The following is a 19,235-nucleotide window of genomic DNA, read 5'->3' as shown; positions in this document are numbered from 1 at the left end:
TTAGTAGTATGTGTGACAACCCGAAAATTTTATTCTTGTAAAAGTCAAACATATCATGTAAAGGTCAAACTCATTTCTTTTGTTAACTCACACAGCTAGATTAATGGGTCTTAAGTGTATAAACCTCGTTCAAAAGGTGTTGGTTATTTGAGAAATGAAACATATTGAAACCGGGAACCTTCGCAACCCACTACATCCGAACCGAGAACCCACACGAGGCCAAAACCTCGGACCGTGAACGAGGCTTCGGCCGTGAACAGCTCAGACTGTGGACTCCCCTCAGCCGTGATCTCGCTTCGGAGCCATGAACTATGAGGCAGTTCTAGAAGGCTTATCACCTCGGGCCATGTTCACGATCGTGAACCCAACCTAGGGGCGTGAACTCATTCCATATATATGAGTTTTGGCTCGTTTTCTCTTCATTTCTCATCCTCCAGCCAATCAATCAAGTTTGCTCTCAAGTATCTTCCACAAAAGGGTCTTCTTTCACCCCAAAAACGTGAGTACCTTATTCCTATACTTGTTCATATTTGGAAACCCCTTTGATTCTATCATTGATTCATCACTTTTCATCATCATCTTCAAGATCTTCAAAGGTTTTGGCCGTGAACCCTTCATAGATTCAAGCTAGGACCGTAAACACTTTAAGTGTTCTTGGGTCGTGAGCCACTCTAAGGCCGTGAACCCTCATTTTTTGGCCGTGATCAAGTTTCAACCCCCTATTTTCGGTTCTGATACTTCATTGTAAGTGTTTCCTACTTCCTAAGGATGTTTACTTTGCATGTTAGCAGTTGCATACACTAATTGTAGGCCTATATATGTCATGTGTGACAAAATGAATTTTTGAAAAATGTTTTATTATTATTAAAGTCCATTAAATAGCACACAACATTATTCAAAGCGTTTATGAAGTTATGACTGCATGATCATTCATTGCAATTGTGGTTGGGTTTAGGTGATTGCAGTAGCATGCAGTATGACTGCAATAGCATTAGCTGAAAGAACACTTGATCATGAAGATTAGAAATAAAGGAAATAAAAGACCCAAAGGATATATATGATCATATGTGATTGCGGTATATTAGGTATACCAAAAAATATGAGGAATATATTATTCTAGAACCGCAGTGAAGAGAGTGCTTTGAGAGTTTTTTTTTTTTTTTTTTTTTTTGAAAAGAAAAGAAGCAATTCCTTCACCCTTGGAGACCCTATGTGGTCTGCGGTACTTATCAATTCGAGAAGAATTGCGGGTTTGGGTTCATCATTCCTAGCATTTCCAGAAACCCATTTAGCTTTGTAGCATTGAGTGCCTTAGTAAAAACATCAGCTATTTTTTCGTGAGTGTGCACAAAAATGAGTTCGATGTTACCGTTGAGGATATGGTCTTTAATGAGATGGTACTGTAGTTCAATGTGCTTCATCTTAGAGTGATGAATAGGATTACGATAAATCGCTATAGCACTCTCTGGATCACAGTAAATTGGCACCCGCAACATCTTGCAACCGTAGTCCATAAGTTGAGTCTTCATCCAAAGGACTTGGGAACAACAGTTGGCTGCGACCACATATTCCGCCTTTGCGGTAGAAAAATAAACACAATTTTGTTTCCTTGAAGACCAGTTAACTAATCTTCATCCTAAGAACTAGCATCCACCCAAAGTGATTTTACAATATAATATGCATCCTACTTGATCCGCATTTGTGAACGCTTGAAGGCTAAAGTCATTACCCGCAGGGTACCATAGGCCTAACGTTTTACTTCCCTTTAGATATCCGAGGATTTGCTTGACTGTGGTCAAGTGAGATACTTTAGGGTCAACTTAGTACCGAGCACAAAAGCCTGTTGCAAAGACAATATCCGGTCAACTTGCGGTGAGGTACATCAATGAGCCAATCATTCCTCGGTAGGTTTTGTGGTCAACTGACTCTCCTGTAGGGTCAACAATCTTGTATCCAAAGGCCATCGGGACCTTGGTTGAGGAGAAATTGTCCATTGAAAATTTCTTCAGCAACTCAGTGGTATACTTTTCTTGATGAATGAATATCCCTTGAGGGACTTGTTTCACTTGAAAGTCCAAAAAAAAGTTGATCTCTCTATTCATGCTCATTTGAAATTTACTTGTTACGAGCCTTGCAAAGTCATTCACCATACCCTGATCTGTTGATCCAAAAATGATATCATCCATATATATTTGGATGAGAATCAAGTGATTACCATTTGCTTTTCTAAATAACGTGGGATCAATCACACCTCTTTTGTATCCATACATGACAATAAGCTCAGAAAGAGTCTCATACCATGCCTTAGGTGCTTGCTTCAGACCCTATACTGCTTTCTCCAACTTGTAGCAGTGGTTTGGAAATTCTAAACTCTCAAAGCCTAGAGGTTGTTGCAAGTAAACTTCCTCTTTCAGTTCTCCATTCAGAAAGTCACTTTTTACATCCATTTGATGCACTTTGGTGTTCTTTTGTGCCGCATACGCTAAGAAAATACGTATTGCTTCCATTATGGCTACGAGGGCATATGTTTCATCGTAGTTAACTCCTTCAAGTTGACTGTACCCCTTAGCAACTAGTCGGGATTTGTTTCTTACCACCGCACCAGACTCATCTAGCTACCCATCTTGTACCGACGATTGTGTGACCTTTTGGCTTCAGTACCGAGTTCCATACTTTATTCCTCTTGCATTGCGGGGATCCAGTCGAGCTCCATGAGTGCTTCTTTTGTGGTTTGAGCTCCATGAGTGCTTCTTTTATGGTTCGAGCTCCATTGAGGAAGGGAATTTCCCATGGATTGATGAATGAGTGATAACCCTTGAATATGATCTTGTGTCAATGTTCTCAACTTCTTCATCTTCAGAGTCTGAAGAAACATTTGATTGGATAGTGACTCCGCGGGTAGAAACCGAAGTTGTATCTTCTAGTACTAGAACCTATATGGTTGTCACTTCCAACGGAGTTGAACTCTCCCCCTCAACCGACGAGGTGGAAGTATTGAGTGACAAATCTTCAGACAAGGTTGGGCCATATACCTCAACATGTTGTTGTTGGGCTACCAGAGACACCAAGATTTCGGAGAGATGAGTTGTCTCTGCAGGATCAAAAGATCATCATAGTTGATTTGATGATTTCAACTATGTTAAATGGACCCGAAGAGGTTGGGATATCACTTTCCATAATAGATGTTGTTTCAATTGACGGAGTAGTGTTGCAGACATAATAGTAATCAAATTTGACATCGAAGCTTTCGACTATCAGTCTTGTACGGCTTACGATAACCCTGTAGGCCATTTTATTAGTTGAGTAACCAAGAAAAATGCCTTCATCTGATTTCTGTTCAAATTTGTTAAGGTGATCCTTGTTGTTGATCACAAAACATTTGCATCCAAAAATCTGGAAGAATTGGACATCGGGTTTGCTGTTGTTGAGACCCTCATACGGAGTCTTGTAAAGACGTTTGCAAATGATGCTTCGGTTTTGAACAAAGCATGCAGTTGCCACTACTTCTGCCCAAAAGTAGAGAGGAAGGTTGGCAAAGTTCAACATCGATCTAGCTGCTTCGACCCATGTGCGATTTCTTCACTCAACTACTCCATTTTCTTGCGGTGTGTAGGGAGCTGAAAATTTGTGACTAATGCCCTTGGAAACCAAGAAACTATTCAAGAGTTGATTAGTGAATTCGGTTCCATTGTCAATTCTTATCTTTCTGATTGGTAGCTTGATTTGGAGCTATATTTATTTTATGAAGTTGATCATGATTTGCGGTGTGTCAGATTTGAGTCTTAAGAAGAAGACCTAAGTGAAGCGAGTAAAGTCATCAACTATAACCAAAATGTATTTCTTGTGATGAAGACTGGCTACGGTAGATGGACTGCAAAAATCAATATGAAGTAGCTTTAAAGGTTCAATGAGTGAAGAATCGACAAGTAGAGGATGGCTTCCTTTGGTTTGTTTTCCACACTTACAAGCTGGGCACAACGTGTCGTTAATGTACTTCAATATTGGAAGACCATGGATTAGTTCTTCGGTGACCAGGTTGTTGATGTATCTGAAGTTGAGATGAGCTAGTTTACGGTGCCATAACCAACTTAGTTCAGATACTACTTTGGACAGAAAACACAACTGCGGTTTGCTAATGATTAATGAGACATCCAAAGGATACATTGTCCCTTTGGCTTTGGACTTTATCAAGCATGTGTTTCTATTATTTGTCATTATGTAGCAATATTCACTATCAAACTCAACCCGATGACCAACTTTGCATAATTGGCCTATGCTGATCAAGTTATGCTTAAGGCCTTCTATGTAAGCAATTTTTTGAATGGAGAAACTTCCTGTGGTCAACACACCGTAACCCCTGATGATTCCATTTGTATTGTTTCCAAAGGTGACGTGTCCACCATTACAGATTGGCCTGAAGTCGCGAAGGTATTCTAACCTTCTGGTTATGCACAAGGATCATACACTATCAATTAACCACTACTCTTTTTGTTCCTCCTTGCACATTGCTTGAAAAATTAATTGGTGAGTTTGGGCACCCAAACAAGTTTGGAGCCTGGGGTCACATGAGAAATTTTCTTATTGGATGTATACACGTGGGACTTAGGAACATGTTGCTTTTTAGTTTTTGAACCTAGTCCAAGGTGTCTCACAACTTTTGGGACGTTACGAGGTTGGGTTGGACGTTACATGTTTTTAAGTTTTTTAACCATTTGGATTTTTTGATTTGTGGGTTTTTTCATGTTGTTTAAGAATTTACTATAACCAAACAACATTGATTTGTGAGTTTTTTCATGTTGTTTAAGAATTTACTATAACCAAACAACACTTCTTCAATGAATTTCCCCACACATCTGTCCCCTTTATCACTTAAGGTTAAACGACAAAGTGTTATGAACTTAACTATCTTGTATCCCCTTCGTTTTTGACTTTGTCGTACTATAACAATTTTTACATCATCACTAACATAAGTGTTCTCAAGAAAAATCAGAGAATAATAAAATCTTTTACTCATTCATGATAATGATACGAAAACATTCTCTTTAGACCAATTCCTCCTATGTGTAATGCCTAGAAAGACATATTTTTATTATTCAGTCAATTACAACACATATCACATTGTAGTTATATACGATCCTGAGACACTTGATAATAAGATCTAAGATAAGACCGTTCCATTTATCTATAGATAAAAGTTTAAAGTTCTCTCACGATGTTTTATGTCGTCTTTACTTTCCAACCAAAACATCCATTATTCATAACAAAAATGGAAGCTAATAACTCTCTCTTATCTTCTTGTGCTACAACTCTCCTGGATCCTAACGTCAAAATTCGAAATCGAGTTGCCTTTTCACACTTTTGCATCAATGGTTGTGTCTCACCCACTTGGGTTCGAACGTCCACATGTTTCTATCTATAATCAAAAAAACGGGGTGATACTCGAGTCACAAAGAGGGTAATGCGGTTTGCAAACTAGTTGATAATACTCTACAACAATGGATTCATTGAATTTTACAAAAAATACCCTAAAATTTGATTTAAAGATGAGTCCGCAAAAGGGAGAGACCCAGTAGACTAAAGAGTTAGTTTTGAAATGGTGCCAGTAGAAAATTAAATAAAATTTAAATTTGTTTTGTTGTGTGATAACGATTAGCATCTTTTTGTTAAATAAATTTTAAACAACATTTATTTGATATATTTATTTTAAAATTTTAATTTAACGTATTAACACTCTATATTTATTTATTTATTTTGTTAATAACCCTTAATAAGATATTATACTTATTCGCAATCATTCATTGTCAAAATTTGGAGGGCATCAAATGTTTCGACATTTCGGTAACTTAGCGTAATCCTAGGTAGAAATTCGACGGCGAGCCGTCGCGTGCCAATGCTTCAAAACCCCTGAACCAATCACATCACGACAACTGTCCCCACTTTTTCACAAACATTTTTCAATAAAATCTTTTACCGCGGGAAACACGTTTCACTTTCACCCCCTTTTTTCCGGCAAAAATATTCCCTCTTAAACTTCAATTATCAACTCCACCCGCCAGCGCATTCTAGCAAACAACCACCACCTCCCACTATCACGCGCCTCCCTTCGCGCACTAACTCAACATTTCAAAAACGAGCCCAATGACTATACACCCCAGCGCATTTTACCATCAATCACTTCATTACCATATCAAAAGCTTTTTAAGCCCTAAAAAGGTAACAATACAAACATTTGCAGAAAGCTTAAAAAAGCAGCCATTAATGGCGTATCAATCAAGAACTCGAAAAAGGGTCAATGCATTGCGTCGTGCTCCTGACGGCAGTGCCTTTCAAACTTGGTATTCATCCCCCTTCCTCTCTATCTCCATGACTCTATTTATCTATATATAGCTACATACATATATAGGGTTTTGTCAAGGGTTTATGTTAAAATTTTATGATGGTTTGATTCGCAGTGAAAGTTGTGGAGTTTCGGTAGCGATTGTACTGGTGGATATGCATGATTGTGAATCGAAAAATGATGTAAAGAGATCGAAAGGAGAAAAGAGGGAACATAAACCTCTGGTTTGGGAAGAACTAGAACAGAGGTTTCAAGATCAACCCAGATCAGAATTTCGATTCTTCATGTAATCATTTTCTTTTATTAAGCTTTTGATCTTCGATATTTTGAGGGTTTATTTCTATGATTTGAGTTAAAGAGTATGAATTTTTGTAGGGAAAGCTTTGCGAAGAACTGTGACACTAAAAATCTTGTTGAAATCGAACAAAAAGGGTTTGAAACGTGGAAAAATATGTCTTCACAGGTACAAATCTTGTGAAATTTGAGTAATTTGTATTCGATTTTATTGTGATATTTGATCAGAAATTTGTTTTTTGTTTTCCTTTAGGAAAAACTAGCATATGAACTTGAAGCTAAGAAAGTGAACGATGCATATTTTGAAAAGCTACTTAAAGAATCCGAGGATCAAATGTTGTCGTGTGTAAGTGTTAATTGTTATACAAAAACCATATATTTTTTGTTTGGTTTTAAAAAACATTATTTCTGGCTTGAAAACATTGATGAAGTAATTCTTTTTGAGTAGGTTGATGAGGAGGTAGATTCTGCAGAAGTTGGGAAATTTGACAAGGTTTGTTTTTGTTTATTTTAATTTTGTGTTAATAAAACTATAGGTTTGACCTATTAAATCGTTATATTTGACTTTTCATTGTAAAAACAAACCATCTTTCTTATGTAACAAACGAAATAGTTTGCTACCATTTATGACATTACGTTTTTGGAAATATACTACATTGCATTGAGTATGATTGTTTTGTTTACATTTTCACAATTTATTTAAAATCTCATTTTCGTAAACCACAATTTATTTTATTATTTTACAGATGAATGGATTTTACGATGATGATGATACTTATGATTCTTATGATTCTGATTACGAAGGTGAGAAGTTTAATTAATTTTTTTTTATAACAAGCGATTAAAAATGTTACATGGGTGCATGATATGATTTTACAAGATTACCCTTTCTGAAAGCAAGACTACTTATTTTCAGGGAATGGATTCGGTTTTTGGTGGTAATGGTGGGACCCTTTGGGGAGAGAAGGCAAGTCAATTTGGCTAATTGTATAGTATAAATCAAGGTGTTTTATCCTTTTGATGTAATTAAACTAGGAAAATTTGGTCATTTTCAGTGTAATTATGGAATGTTTTTGTGTTCTTGTTGAGGTTGATTACTTGTTTTTGGATGAAAATTAGCATCACAGTTGGCTAAACTTTGCTTCAATTTGGTTTCACATTTTTGCTAGATCAATGTTCAAAATTAAAATATACTACAAAAGTTAAAAAAAAAAGAGCAATATAACCATTAAAACTTTTATTTTTAAAACTTAAATTGAGTCAAAGCATTAAAACATAGAGCTATTCCCTAAAAATAAAATGTGAGTGCGCTTGTTACCATATGACCACTTTTTCATTTTTTTTAAAACGTTAATTATTTATAAGACATCAAATATTAAAACGTAAAAACAAGCAAGAAGCCAGTAAAAAACATGAAGTTAGACAGATGGAGATCTAATTTAAATAAATAAAACATATATGTAAGAGTAAATATTAAATAAGATTAAAAGGTTTATATATATGTTATAATTTGTATGAAGTATTGGGCCCTTATTATAGACCTACACATACTATTAGACTTTGCCCAAGACCTGAGAAACAAAGATCAAGCAGTCCAAACTTATGAATTAGTCTTGGATTTGGCCATGTCAAGAGCCCAGTTAATGAGAGCCTTAGGTCAAACTTAGTTCACTTCTAATCTAATCCTAAACAATATTAAGGTCTTGAATGAAACTTGAGCCTTAATTATATAGGGGAGGGACACCTTTTCTAACTCATTTCAAGCTATTCGATTTAGAATATTCATGAAGACCTAGGTTTCAAGTAAGAAAGAGCTACTATAATCTATTGTAATAAATCACGGCAATGTATCTTGTAAATATATTGATAAAGGAAAAAATAACTTTGGAGGTTAATCTACTATCAATTTTGTGTATATTTAATTACTTTCCTATTTTTGTATATGATTTACCATTAACTTGTATTTGTTGTTCAATAAAATATCATTTTGACCAGAGATTACATGTCTAGCTGGTGTAGTTTTAAAATAATAATTAAACACAAAATTGTTCAAAAACACCATTAAACTCATAGTTTTGTATAGATTTTACCATAAAAGTATCTTATGTATACATATAGTCACTTTCATTTTCTGTTTATCTTCCCTGACCAACACAATTGCAACAAAAAAAACCATTATTTCACATGCTTATTTATAAAATAAACATTGCGAATCTCATAATCACCTTATTTTCCTGACCAGTGAAAATGCCACCTCCGCTCCCGTGGAACTACTCACATTTTCCCTTACTCCTATCTCTCTCATGTTACTTTATGAAAACAACCTCATCACCACATCCATTTCTAGCAACTTTCTTCTTGAACTGTGCAACTACATCCGCTCAAGGATTTTAGATTAGTTTATTGGTGGTGGTGATAAATGGTGGAGATGAGTGGTTTTTGAGGCAAATTGTGGTGATAGAAGATGGTGTTTGTTGTTAGAGAATGATGGTATTGGTGGGAGGTTGATGATGGTGGTGGGTGTGGATTGTTTTAGCCAGAGAACAAGAACAAGATCGGGATATAAATTTAATGGTAAATCATGTACAAAAAAATATTAACCTATAATACTCGATCAAAATGGTAAGTTTTGGACGACTGTACGTTTAATGATAAATCGTGTAAAAACACTAAATGTAGACAAATTACTTACAAAGCCATTTTCCTTTGATAAAAATATCCAACTAATAAAAGGTTGATGGTGTTGATAAAAACCCATATTTCATGATATGTTTAATTTCGAAAAGATGTTATATTTGATAAAATTGTCTCTAATTTATCTAATGAATAGACATCTTAAATTGAAACTGAATTTGTGGTTGTTTGCAAAACACGACAGTAAATATATATTCTTTGTTATTTTATATATTTTAGCTTTTTCTAGTTTTCATAGTACTTTTATCATTAAAAAATGTCAATAATATATATATATATATATATATATATATATATATATATATATATATATATATATATATATATATATATATATATATATATATATATATATATATATATATATATATATATATATATATATTCAATGCATGCATGATGATCCTTTATAAATGTGAAAATATAACCATAGTTTATACTATAAGTCAAAATTTGAACTGAAGATGCAACGAGACTAATATCCCCAGTTGTTCAACGAAGCTACCAATATATTATAAACCAATGGACTCGTAAGTGATATCACTGGTTTTACAGAATATAAAATTCCATTATGACCTCAATTATTTCACATGACTCAACACAATAAAAGTGCAACTAATCCACCAACCTTTTTGGATGTGGACCACCCATTTGTGTATTCGATGTATTTACATATGAAGAAATATATGAGAACATAACGTAATATATGTTGTAAAATAATAAAGATAAAAAACATATAATTTTTTTTAGTAGTGAATGTTTAATTTGCAATCTCTGAGAAAAGTTTATCACTCTTTGGTCTTGTTTGACAAAACTAAAGAATTTTCCCATTAGATATTTAATAAACATTATTAATTAGCTATAAAGTATGTTCTTTTAAAATCAACTTAGTTATTATGAGATTTTTTTTTATCTTATAATGTCAACCCATTTTAATATTCATAAATAGAATAGTCAACTTGTATTAATTTTCTAGTTAACAAACTATAACAACATCAAGAAATTTATTTATTTAAGTTTATATACTTTCAACTCAACCCGTAAGTGTCCAACCATGTAATCTTGCATCCATACAAGAGATTACCATTATGATCATGTTGATATTCCATTAATAGCATGTTAATTATCTCATATACGATTTCTAAGTATATACTTCCAAAACTTTGTAGGTTATACATTTCATTTATGCAATACATACTCATATTTTTTTTCTTCTCAAGAGCACTAATTTCCAAATATAATATCATAATCTATTCTAAGAACATGTTAACTACCATCATACAATGATAATTTTTTCTTAAATTTAACATACAACAAAATCCCTAAAAATAGGGTTCATAGGTTCATTCCAAAAATCTCAAATTAAATCCATACTAAAAAGAGATACTAGATTCTTACCTTGATTTCTGGAGTTGGATAGCAAAAGTCCTTTGTTTTGCCTTAGATTCTTCTTATATATCGAATTCACGTAATGGTTTCACCAAGAACACACTTGAGCTCTAGGAGTATTTGAGGGTATAAAATAGGAGAAAATGAGTTTTTTAAATCAAATAAGCCCAAAAAAATGTGAAGTCAACTATCTCATTTGACCAAGATTCGTGCCTTCCTTCTCTTAGACCCGAAATGGGAGAAACCCAAGACCCGGAGAGTGCTCCATGCGCACCTGCTCCATATATGCCTTTAATACTCAACCATTTTCGCATTCTTGTGATTTTCTTTCATTTTCAATCCTTTATAATTTTCTCATATGAACTCCGATTGACATAATTTATTTATGACGTGCTTCGTGTAAAAAGGAATTTTCATTGATATTTTACAATTGATACATCATGAAGTCATCCTTTTAATGCTCCAAAGTAGGCCTCTCGGGTTGTTAATATATTTTTCCCAAACACATAATTTTTCTTACTTACTCTTGGTTCAAGAAAACTTTTTCCTCAATTTCGGATATTCATAACTCTCTCATATAGACATGAATTTGGCTGAATTTCTTATCTATGGATTCCTTATCATGTCGACTACAACTTTCAATTAGAAAGCCACCGCATACATGATGGGTTTTGAGCATAATAACATCCTTTGAGATCATGCAACCCTAATTGGTTTGAATCTAAGTTTTTCACTAATTGAACATGCAAATTGGATTCCAAAGAAAAACCCTAGATCTAGCATATATAATTCGAAATTCACATATGAAAAGGGTTTAGAAGATTACCTTGCTTCTTATATAGTAATAACAAGAATTCCTTTGTTGATCAATATTCTTGAAAGCTTAGTGCCTCAAATGTTGCACCTCTAATGGCTCACAAACACTTGTAGCAAGAGGATGAGAGGAGAGAGGAAGGAATATGCAGAAAATCGACTAGGGATTCTATGCTCTAAGCATTGGCTGAAAACCCTAGATTTTGGGGTCTTTAAATACCTGAGGCTGCTATGGTTTTCAAGTGGAAACCTAATTTCCTGATTAGGCCTTAAGCAACCCATGGACTACTCCTCTAGGAGCCTTGGACGAAATCTATAGGGCCTCCCTATAGTTTTTCGTCCACTCCATTCTAAAGGAGTCCAACAGCCTAATTTTGCAACTATCAAAGATTTGCAAAACAACCCCTATTCTTTTAATCGGTTCCTTTAAACACAAAATTAATTCCAAATTAATTTCCGATTAAATACTAATTAAATAATATGATTTCTAATTAATATATTATTTTCATAATATATTACTAAATCATTTATTAACCTCTCTCTCCATATGTCATCCTGTCAAGTTGCTAAAGTGAAGGCAGCCCAAAAGGACCATGTTACTATCAAATCAAGTACATACCAATTATAGTTATGGGTTAGATACCTAATCCAACAGTCTCCCACTTGGATAAGTCTAATAACTATAATTACGAGTACAACTTCAGAATCTGATTAGCAACCGTAGCTCTTAAAAGCCACTGTCGAACTCTGACCTAGTCAGTTGTGTGTCCTTATGATTAGGGATCATATAATCCTCCGTTCTACAAGATATCGTGTGGACAAATGACGAACATAATCATTCTCATTGTCCAATTGTTTGTTTCCTGGTTTCTGATTTGTATGACAAGGAACGTAATTGAACACATCAACTTAGTCCTGACCGGGCCCGTCACATAAGTCAACACAAAATCATTGAGGGACCCAATATATCGCTTTTACCCCTTGAGGCAAAAGGAACAAATAAACTTTGACTTATATGCTTGTACTAATTATCACCAATCATACACAGCAATACATTTTATAGCATCAAGTTATTGATGCGTTTATGTATTATCAATGCACAACCAACTCGTAAACAACAACTCATATATCTCGGTTTAAAGACTATACGATATTATCGTCTCACAATTACTCATGATAAATTCCATTAAGTAATTCAAATAAGCGTGGGGTTTAATCCAATACTCAAATATCCATTTCAGAAGTACTCATGAACGTTGCACCAAACCATTGCTATGTCTAAACACTTAGACAATCTACAAACCAATTCATGAAAGTCTTAATTCACTACTTACTTCCAAAGTATGATCGACTGTGGATATTCGAATAGTCCAATTGTTCAGGAAGTAAAACATGCAAATGTAAAACACAAAATAAACAATTGACAATAGATAGTAATCAATTACTTATAAATAAATCTCCATTATATAATCATTAAATGTCAGTTACATTTATATTGTTACAAGTTTCTAAATGTCTATCTAATCACTAAAACTAATATCAACCTTCAGACCGATGCTCCTCGCATGCTGAACGTGCCCGATCCTACTCAAACCTAATAGATTTGATGTTAGCCACTGGTGATAAGGTCTCATCATAGTCAACACCTGGGGTTTGAGTAAAGCCTTTCACAACTAGTCGTTCCTTGAACGTGTCTACCTTTCCATCCATGTCGGTCTTCTACTTGAAGATCCATTTGCACCCAACTGTCTTACGACCTGGTACATTTTCAACCAAGCTCCAAACTTGATCGTCATACATGGACTGAATCTCGCTGTCCATTGCCTCTTTCCACTTAGCAGACTCAGGGCCTAACATGGCTTCCTTGTAGTTAGAAGGCTTATCCAAATTTATCAGTGTACTATTACTGATAAACGTATCACCATCTATAGTAATATGAAAACCATAAAACTCTGGTGTCATTCTAACTCGAGCAGAACACCTAAGAGGTAATGACTCGTCAATTGGTTTAACATGAATTTCTTTCTTGGGTTGAGCGCTAGTGTTAGAGGTTCCATCACCACTTGACTCTTGAATTTCCTCAAAATCAATTATGCTCCCACTTTCCTATTTGCATATGAGTTCCTTCTCGCGGAAAACTCCACTTCTTTCTACGAAGACATTTTCTCACTAGGTTTGTAAAACATGTATCCAAAGGAATTCAGTGGGTAGCCGATGAAAATACATTGCTCACTTCGAGGTTCAAGCTTATCGTGAGTCTCTCGCCTAACGAAAGCTTCACAAACCCAAACCTTGATATGTGCCAACGAGGGAACCTTCCCCATCCACATCTCGTGAGGTGTTTTGGAAATCTTCTTTGTAGGGACTAAATTAAGGATATGGACGACAATCTCTACGGAATTACCCCCATAATGAGATTGGTAGCGAAGCTCGACTCATCATGGAACGAACCATGTACAACAAGGATCGATTATGCCTCTCAGCCACACCATTAAGTTGTGGTGTCCTAGTAGGTGTCAATTGTGAAACAATTCCACATTCCTTGAGGTAGCCGTGAAACTCGATACTAAGATACTCACCATCCCTATAAGATCTGAGCATCTTGATCTTCCTGCCCAATTGATTCTCGACTTTATTTTTAAACTCTTTGAACTTTTCAGAAGTTTTTGACTTATGCTTGATTAAGTAAATATATCCATATCTGTTATAATCATCAGTAAAAGTCACATAAAACAAACTTACATCGCATGTGGTGGATCTGAAGGGCCCATACACATCAGTGTGTATGAGATCCAACAATCCCTCACCTCTTTCACAAGAACCTGTGAAAGGTGATTTAGTCATCTTTCCAAGCAAACTAGACTCGCATGTATCATCCGACCTTAGGTCAAATGATTCCAACACTCCATCCTTTTGGAGTTGGGCAATGTGCTTCTTGTTGACATGTCCAAGATGACAATGCCACAAGCATTCTTTGTCTAAACCATTAGACGAATAAATTTGTAACACACTATTTCCTAAATTGTCTACAACCATCACAGTTTCATATACACCATCACAAGGAAATGCTTCAAAATAAAATACACCATTATAATAAGCATTAATAGAACCAATTTCATTATTAAATGAATATCTAAAACCTTGTCTGCACAAACCATGAAAGGAAATAATATTCCTCGTCATTTCTGACGAGTAGCAACATTTATTTAAGTTTAAACATAACCCAATACTAAGCTTTAAAGAATAAACGTCGATCTTGGTAACATGTGACGATCTCCTATTGTCTATTATCAGGTTCATCTTCCCAAGCTCCACATCCTCACTTCTTTTTAGTCCATACAAGTCAGAGCAAATGTGAAAACCACCTCATGTATCAAGGACCCAAGAATTAGAATGTGATGAGTTTTTAGACAAAATAGTGTAAATAACTGCCGATGTAGGCTTGATCTTGCCATCCTTGATATCTTGTAGGTACTTGGGGAAACTTATCTTCCAATGCCCTTTGTCTTGCTAGTAGAAGCACATTGCTTCTTTTGGATCTGAGGCAGGAGGGGTGTTAGCACTGGATTTTGCTTTGGATCCACTAGAGGACCCTTCATGGGACTTTCCCTTCCAGTTTGACTTTGAGGGAACTTTCATCTTTTTCCCCTTTCTTTGTCCAATAGTTAGGACCGGAGCAGTAGTAGGAGTAGGAGTGGACTCGATATTTTTCCTTTCAATCCACTTTCAGCAGTTCTCAGCAAGCCTTGAAGTTTACTCAATGTGACTTCCTCATTGCTCATGTGATAAGTCATTTTGAACTGATCATAGCTAGGAGGCAAAGAGTGTAGGGCTAAGACAATAGCTAACTCTTCATCAAAGTTCACATTCAGGTTTAAGAGACGATCCACATAGGATTGCATCCTTTGTATGTGGGTCGTGATGGACTCTCCATCTTTCATCTTGTTGGTGATAAATGACCTGAATATTTCGTACCTCTCTTGACGCACTCTTTGATGGTACTTCTCCATCAAGTCCTTGCACATAAGGCCAATAGTCCTCGTAGAACCGTTGTAGCTCATGAGTCATAGTGGCTACCATAATATAAGACACTTTAGTAGCATCCTTGTAGTAAGCCCTATACTCAGCTATTTCTTCAAGAGTAGCTTTGGTTTTGTCTATCTCGTTCAGCTCCTTGTCGAGGACGTATTCCTTATCCTCGAAATGTAAGGTCATTATGATGTTGCGAATCCAATAATTAAAATTGGACCCATCGAATGTCACCTTGGCACAAATGATCAAGAGTGAGAAAGAGTTAGAGTTGTTGTTGGAGGAACCGGAAGCGTTGTTGGAAGTTGACATCTGCAAAAGAAGAAGGAAAAGTTTTGATTAGATAAGGAATCCTTAATATAACACCCAAAAAGAAATATTAAGGCCAGGACCCAACACAATAATTCACAATTCGGAAGAGGGATGTCGTAATCCAATTGTAAATTATTGAAGGTAGGTAAATGATGGTTTACCAAATTCCACCATGAAAACGATTTAAAAAAAAGTGAATTAGGTTTTAAATGAAATTCCTAGATCTTTGAGATTCATTGAACTACTCAATGGCATGTTTAATCTCGATTATGCCCTTAAAGTTTGTGACTGGGATACCAAGGATCACAAACAAGGTGTGAATAACCATGCATATTAGCTTGGTACTCTTGATGCCATTTACTACTGTCACACCCCAAAACCAGAACGGCGGAATCGTTCAGGGGTGGAGGACGTCATGCTTAGTATCACGAGATATGTATATGGTAAGCAAGTAAAGTAACAACCATTTCATTTTGAAAGAAAGTGTTTACAATGTGTGTGCTCACAAAACATAGAATTCATAAACATATACAAAACAAGACTTGAAGCTATAATGCTTCATCTTCTGAATTCCCAACACGAGCACCTGTCTAATAGTCTACTGAAAATACAAGTTATTTGAAAGAGTTGATCACCATTTAAGCTGGTGAGTTCATAAGATTTTAGTGACGTGAGTAATTTGTAAAGTGTTGTTGAAAATGTAGATGTAAAATGGTGTTTAAAATGTAGTTGTAAAATGTTGTAAGTTGTAAGTTCTGTTTTGAAAAGGTTCGTCTGTTCCTCTAGAAAATCCTATGTTTCCTACTTTGATGGAAGTTTAAGTAAAATGTCACTACAACCCTTTCTATGGGTACTAAGTGGGTACAAGTTATATAAGACTCAGAGTAAACAAACAATCGACTGTGCGTATCTGCCCTAAGCTCACAACCAAACGAGGAACATAAATTAAGGCGGATAACACACATCCCATTGGTTGTTAGATCATCGTCATATATATATATATATATATATATATATATATATATATATATATATATATATATATTAAGGAATCATAAGACTAACATTATGGTCTTTTCTTTTAAACGTAGCCGTCTACTAAAGCATCTTCTGTTAAACGTAGCCTTCTACCAAGGCATCTACTGTTATGTGCTAGACTCGACTGTTTTGTTTGTCGTTTGTAAAAATGTAAGTACTGTAGTATTGTATATAGTAACTACTATTGTACTAAATGCCTTAAATTGATTATTAATGTATAATGTGATGGCTAGATCCCATACTAACCGCTCTTCCTGTCGAAAGATTATGGGACCCAAACGCGACCTCTGCAAGCAATTGCAAGCCGTGAACATCCACATTAAAATTATGTGATCATGTATATCCAATATAACTATCACCTTTAGTTTAGAACAATGCGTTAGTGATTCATTGGTATAATTATATGTTGTAATAGTTCCATGCTATAGCATCTTAGTATGTTCATTCTGTTATAGTATCTTAGTATCTTCTCTTGTTATAATATCTTAGTATGTTCTTTCTGTTATCAAGTATTGTATCTAGTATGAACTGAACCCATAAACTATACCCATTATATTTTACTAGTATTCTACTTGAACTGATATTGAAAAGACTCATTTTACTACCAAGTTATGCTTGTCCTTTAAAAATGGAGTTTTGTTAAACTAAAAAAGCAACATAACTGTAAAATAGTTTTTGAAATGTTTTTAACCATTTATAGATGACATAAGTAACAGTTTGAAAGATGTTTATAACAAACAATTACACAATTATCATTGTGTTCAACTTGTATCCCCCCCCCCCTTAAAAGCATTTAAAACAGTTAAAAGATTCATTACGGTGTATGAACTCACCTGATGTGGGTAATTCAACGAATACGCGTGTAAGGATGAGAAGTTCCACGAATGAAGTCCCGAGACACAATAAGTCCTAAATGACATACATTGGCATGAATATAATGTTTATAAGCAACTATATGAAAGGAAACACCTTCCGGGACTAGGAAACACTTTGACCAAGTGTTGGAATCACATGTGATTCATCATGGAATGTGAAATGGCACTAAAATGAGTTTACTACCATGGGTTTACGGCCTAAGGGAGTTTACGGCCGTAAACTCATGGTCACTCATGTATAAGTGCAAGTTTGAAGGCTAGGGAAGCTTTAGGGACTTTTGCTCTATACTAGGACGAGAAAGACCACCTTCATTGAGGCTTTTGATGAGTTTATGGACCAAAGGAGTTTATGGCCGTAAACTCATAATCATTTATGTATTTGAGTGAAGTTTAAGGTCCTTCAATCATCAAGGAAGGGTTCTGGGTCACTAGCTTTGCATCTTATAAGGTTTATGGTCCATACATGCTTCAACATTGAGTTTACGGCCAAGGGAGATCTTGGGCTGTAAACTCAAGATGTTCTTGGGAAAGGGGATGTTTCAAGTCTCTAAGCATGGATACTAACTAGATAAGAAGTATAGGGAAGAGTACTTACGATCTAGAAGCTCGAAATGGTTGGTTTTGGCCAAGAACACTAGTGTGTGTTGTTGGTGTTCTTGGTGAAACTTGAAGATCTAAGAAAAGAATGATTTCCATGGATGAAATCATGTAAGGATACTAGATTAAGAGATGTATCAAAAAAATCTAGGAAGAATACTTACATCTTTTGAAGATCTTGGAAGAAGGTCTTGATGATACTTGAGAGGATTTGAAGGAAAATCGGCCAAGGAAGGAAAGAAGGAGAAAAATGGCCAAGTATCATCTATATACACTTGAGTTTACGGCCACATGAGTTTACAGCTGTAAACTCATGGTCTTGTGGCTGTGAACTCATTTTGATGGGGTTATGGTTTGATTTGCTACACTGTGGTTCTAGCAAGTACTTTCTAACACTTATTCCTTAAGTGTATTAGGCTCAAAACTCCTTAGAATGACCTTTAACCGGGCTAGAACTCAGTACTAATAAGTTTGACACTTAGTTGAGTTGATTGATTGGGTCTTAAAACCAAAAATTTTCCAGGTTGTCACATCATCCCCCTGTTAGATGGAATTTCGTCCCGAAATTAGCTTTCTTAGAATTACTACCGGGGTTGCGCTCCTCTGATTGGCAGAATATCCACTCGTAGGCCTGGTAACCTTTCCCTTTTGTTCATGATAGGATTCATACTTGGTCCATCTATCACTACCTCGTGTATACAAGTCGTATATAATTAGGATTAGTAAGACGGTCGGACGTGCGACTCTGCCCCAGGTCTGCAACCAAACAAGGAACAAGAGATATGGTGGAAACACACATACTGAATCTGTGTAATCATAGTCATATACCACCATCGTGTATACACTGAATAGTAATA

At 35.4% G+C, this 19,235-nt stretch overlaps 1 protein-coding gene across 1 annotated transcript; it reads left to right on the top strand.

The window, feature by feature from the left end:
- The first annotated feature begins 6,176 nt into the window (after window positions 1-6,176).
- LOC145074265 (HMG-box (high mobility group) DNA-binding family protein) lies at window positions 6,177-7,713 on the top strand. Its single transcript, XM_079020672.1, has 7 exons — window positions 6,177-6,335; window positions 6,453-6,623; window positions 6,713-6,800; window positions 6,885-6,977; window positions 7,080-7,124; window positions 7,378-7,435; window positions 7,548-7,713. Exons 1-7 carry the CDS (start codon window positions 6,259-6,261, stop codon window positions 7,571-7,573), a joined length of 558 nt encoding a protein of 185 aa, XP_078876798.1. The 5' UTR covers window positions 6,177-6,258; the 3' UTR covers window positions 7,574-7,713.
- Window positions 7,714-19,235: the final 11,522 nt, after the last annotated feature.

This window comes from Lactuca serriola, chromosome 9, assembly GCF_051521515.1.
Source record: "Lactuca serriola cultivar US96UC23 chromosome 9, Lser_US96UC23_V15, whole genome shotgun sequence".
Lineage (NCBI taxonomy): Eukaryota > Viridiplantae > Streptophyta > Magnoliopsida > Asterales > Asteraceae > Lactuca > Lactuca serriola.
The sequence above is the reverse complement of the archived record's forward strand: the minus strand, read 5'-3'. Positions and strand labels throughout refer to the sequence as shown.

Coding starts and splice junctions, on each gene's coding strand:
- LOC145074265 (XM_079020672.1), top strand. CDS start 6,259: ATGGCGTATCAATCAAGAACTCGAAAAAGGGTCAATGCATTGCGTCGT. Junction 7,125..7,377: donor AAGTTGGGAAATTTGACAAG/GTTTGTTTTTGT, acceptor ATTATTTTACAG/ATGAATGGATTTTACGATGA. Junction 7,436..7,547: donor TTATGATTCTGATTACGAAG/GTGAGAAGTTTA, acceptor ACTTATTTTCAG/GGAATGGATTCGGTTTTTGG.